The sequence below is a fragment of the Cyprinodon variegatus genome, unplaced genomic scaffold (assembly GCF_000732505.1).
Source record: "Cyprinodon variegatus isolate N-32 unplaced genomic scaffold, C_variegatus-1.0 Scaffold449, whole genome shotgun sequence".
NCBI classification, from domain to species: domain Eukaryota; kingdom Metazoa; phylum Chordata; class Actinopteri; order Cyprinodontiformes; family Cyprinodontidae; genus Cyprinodon; species Cyprinodon variegatus.
This window is the reverse complement of record NW_015150902.1, coordinates 278398-281780: the sequence shown is the minus strand read 5'-3', so window position 1 is coordinate 281780 and position 3383 is coordinate 278398. Positions and strand designations below refer to the sequence as shown.

At 40.9% G+C, this 3383-nt stretch overlaps 1 protein-coding gene across 1 annotated transcript in view; it reads right to left on the bottom strand.

The window, feature by feature from the left end:
- The window catches only part of LOC107093833 (ras-related protein Rab-33A-like), a 21557-nt gene continuing 18174 nt past the window's right edge, over nucleotides 1–3383 (bottom strand). Inside the window, exons 4-5 of the mRNA XM_015389134.1 lie at nucleotides 1650–1730; nucleotides 1–1573 (exon numbers count right to left, since the gene is read on the bottom strand). Of these exons, the coding sequence (XP_015244620.1) occupies nucleotides 1349–1573; nucleotides 1650–1730 (306 nt within the window). The 3' untranslated portion in view covers nucleotides 1–1348. The remainder of the gene's footprint in view (nucleotides 1574–1649; nucleotides 1731–3383) is intronic.

Genomic DNA, 3383 nt, shown 5'->3' with positions numbered 1-3383 from the left:
TTAATGTTTCATATCCAGCACATTATCTTCAGCAGTTTTAAATCCAAAATGGTTCCAGACTTCAGTTGGGACAGCCTTCTGAGCGGTGTGTTACTTTGGTCGGCGTTTGCAAGCCCCTGCTCATTTGAATGTGAATGTCACTATAAAACTAATTGATTTCATTCCCTATGCATTAATTTAGCAAAACTGTAAAGGAATCGATCCAAAATCGATAATTTTTTTTTTTTTTTTACCCAGCCCTATTAAATACACATTACATTTTAATGGTACATTTAACTGTTTAATGACATGTTAAATAAATAAACAGTACATTTAATTATTTATTGTCACTTTCAATGGTACATGTGTTAATTTCATAATAATTATCATTTATGTATTTCAGGGATTTATGTCCTTCTTAACCCTCCATACTTAATATGTCAGCCATACTTTATGTATGAATGATTTGATGAAAAAAAAGTCTAATATTTCCTCCCTCTTCACAACTACATGCCTCACAGTATTGGTTGTAACATGGCAAAAATAGTAAATGTTGGAGAAATGTGAAGTAATTTTGCAAGGCACCTGATTAAACAGAATAAGGAGAATAAAGATACTCAAATACTCATAGGCAAAAAACATTATGAGGATATGTTTATATCAGCAGTAGAGGGGAAAGGAAAAGCTCAGCGTTAGAGAGAACATATGGGGGTAAAAGGATCTCTGAAATCAATAGGCGATGTGCTACAAGGCAACCCATTAAGGGTCTGCTTTAGGAAACCTTGTCAAGGTGCTTCTGCACAGGCCCCCCTCGGGTATCGTCCTTCTATTTATATTTGCTTCGTCTCAGATGTGAAAGGTGAGCAGAGATCGAATCCTCCAAACAATCCGCTCAAACGGGATGTCTGATGGCTTAGCCGTGGCCTTGGCGCTCTATACTCTAAATGTTTGTGAAGGTTACGAGTCAGGCAGCGTTTGTTATTAAAGCAGTAGAAAAAGGGCTGAGAAGTCCGGTTCTCGGGTGAAATTAGAGCAAATATAGGGTAAAAGATAGGATTGAGAGGATACAGCATTATTAGGAAAGTCAGTGGAAGAATTTTCACAATAACGAGTGTAAAAGGCAGCATCATCATGACAAGCCACTCCTAATCCCTCGTTTATGTTCAACAGCAAGAACTCTTTTGATATCTCAGTTAAAACTCATGTTTCCATTATCCTCCATTCCCCCTAACATGATTAGCATTAGCATTAACCTTCCCTGTCATTTCCAACCAGGAAAGTTTCCGTTAAGCCTCCATGATCCCATTCCTGTTTATGTAAGCTACTCCGCTCATTTCTCTCCCAGAGTGACTCCCCGTCCTCTTCTCCCTCAACACGGACAGTTAGTCTTTGTCTCCGTCTCCTGTGTGAGTCTCACTCTCCCATCCTCTCGCTCCACGTCTCTGTAGAGCAAGGATTTCTGGGCCTTCAGGCGGCAGGCCAGCGACATGAAGATGGAGTCGACGTTCTGACTCTCCTTTGGGTCTTTCGCTGACGTCTCGAACAGCAGCATGTTGTGGGAGTCAGCAAACTTCAATGCCATGTTGGAGGGGACCTGTGGGAAGCGACAGTGTATGGGTGACACTTGGTGCTGAAACCATGCTGAAAACCTTTAGCTTGCATTCACCAACCTGGATTTGATCAACAAGGTCACATTTGTTCCCCACCAGAACTCGAGGCACTGATGCCGACACCCGATGGCCGTTGCACTCCTGCAACAGATTGGAACACAATGATCCAACTGCTTTATTGGCAATGATTGCGTAAAAAAAATAGGACATTTGATTTCGGTTTCATTCAATCACAGAGTGTTGTACAAATATTGGAGGAGGAGAAAAGATACAATACACAATAAGTGCAAGTATGTGGCTATACACCCAATATTTACGCAGTTTTATTGGATAAAACATATGTCCACATTGTTGCTGTCTTGCTCTAGAACAGTCATCCCCAAAGGTCACTGTCCTGGAGGTTTAAGGCTGATTTATACTTCGAAACCAGGTCATCTGCGTAGGTGTCGCAGTGAACGCAGAGACGTTTCCGCCCCCTCTGCAGACACTCTGTCTCACCTCTCCAAAATTGTAGATGATGGCAGACAGTGCCACAGATAGGAGGGCTCTGATTAGTCAAATCCATCCGCTCTACTCTATGCGTATCTCCTGTTTGGTACCTTACCGGCTTGTTTTGTTGGTATGACCGCGAATTCAAAAAACGACTGGTGAAGTTGGACCAGCTATCAATCTGACAGACAGCAAACTTTGCCACTGCTCGCATTGACGCGCCTTCTGGATGAGCTGCACTACCTGAGCCACTTGTGTGTTTTGTAGAGTCTGTCTAATGTTACCACGATTGTGAAAGCACCACTAAAATTCAAAAGTGACCAAATTGTATTTAGTCAGTGTTTGATGTCTGGATAACAGGGCAGATAAAAATCTTTGATATTCTAGATTATAAAATGTAACACCATAGTTACTTAAAAAGGAAACTAGTTACTTTGATCGGACAGTAAATTAGTTAATAACCAGTAACTAGTTCAATTTTTAAAGCATTTTTGCCAAGTCTGGTTCTGTTAAGTTTTGTTTTGAGTTTCACTTTGATCCATGTTTTTCTTATATTGGTTCAATTCCTATGTTGTGTTTATTCTGCAAGTATTTGAGTTCTTAGTTATTTCTTGATTGCCCTCTGCTGCCCTCTAGTGTTGGTCACCTTTTCCCTGGCTCCTTTCTAGACTCCTCTCTTCACACCTGCTCCCAATCAGCCCATTAGTCCAGTCTTTGTTCAGCCCCGCTATATATACTCTCTCTGTGCAGTTCCTCAGGGCTGGTTCCTCATCTTTTCCTGGCTCCCCATGTGAGTTTGTTTGGTTTTTTGTTCGTAGTATTTTTGTACTTTGGTTTGTGGAGTTTTTCCTCAGTTTATTCGTTAAATCTACAAAGACTCACTTCTGCCTCCTCACCTCTGCATTTGGGTCCTCAAAACCTCACCCCAACCCTGACATGGTTATGTTGTCTACAGGTTGTGTTACCATGACTTTGCCTAGCATGAGTCATAACAGCTAATTAATTATAATGTATAAATAATTTGGGGAATTAGTGTCCGAATGAGGAATATATAGTTTAAGGTTTTTTCATACAGTGTGTGAACATTAAGTGCTACTAATTAAAGAAGTAACTTGGTACGACAAAGGCTACACAGTTTAGGCATTCTGCTTTTAAAACACAAACAAATTGGTTGTCATTTCCAGGTAAATGCTAACCTCTATCCATGTCTGCAGGTTACGGAAGGAAGCCATCTTGGTTACATCGTAAACAAACACCACTGCGTGTACGTTGCGGTAATAGTGTTCGACCATGGACTTGCGAAAG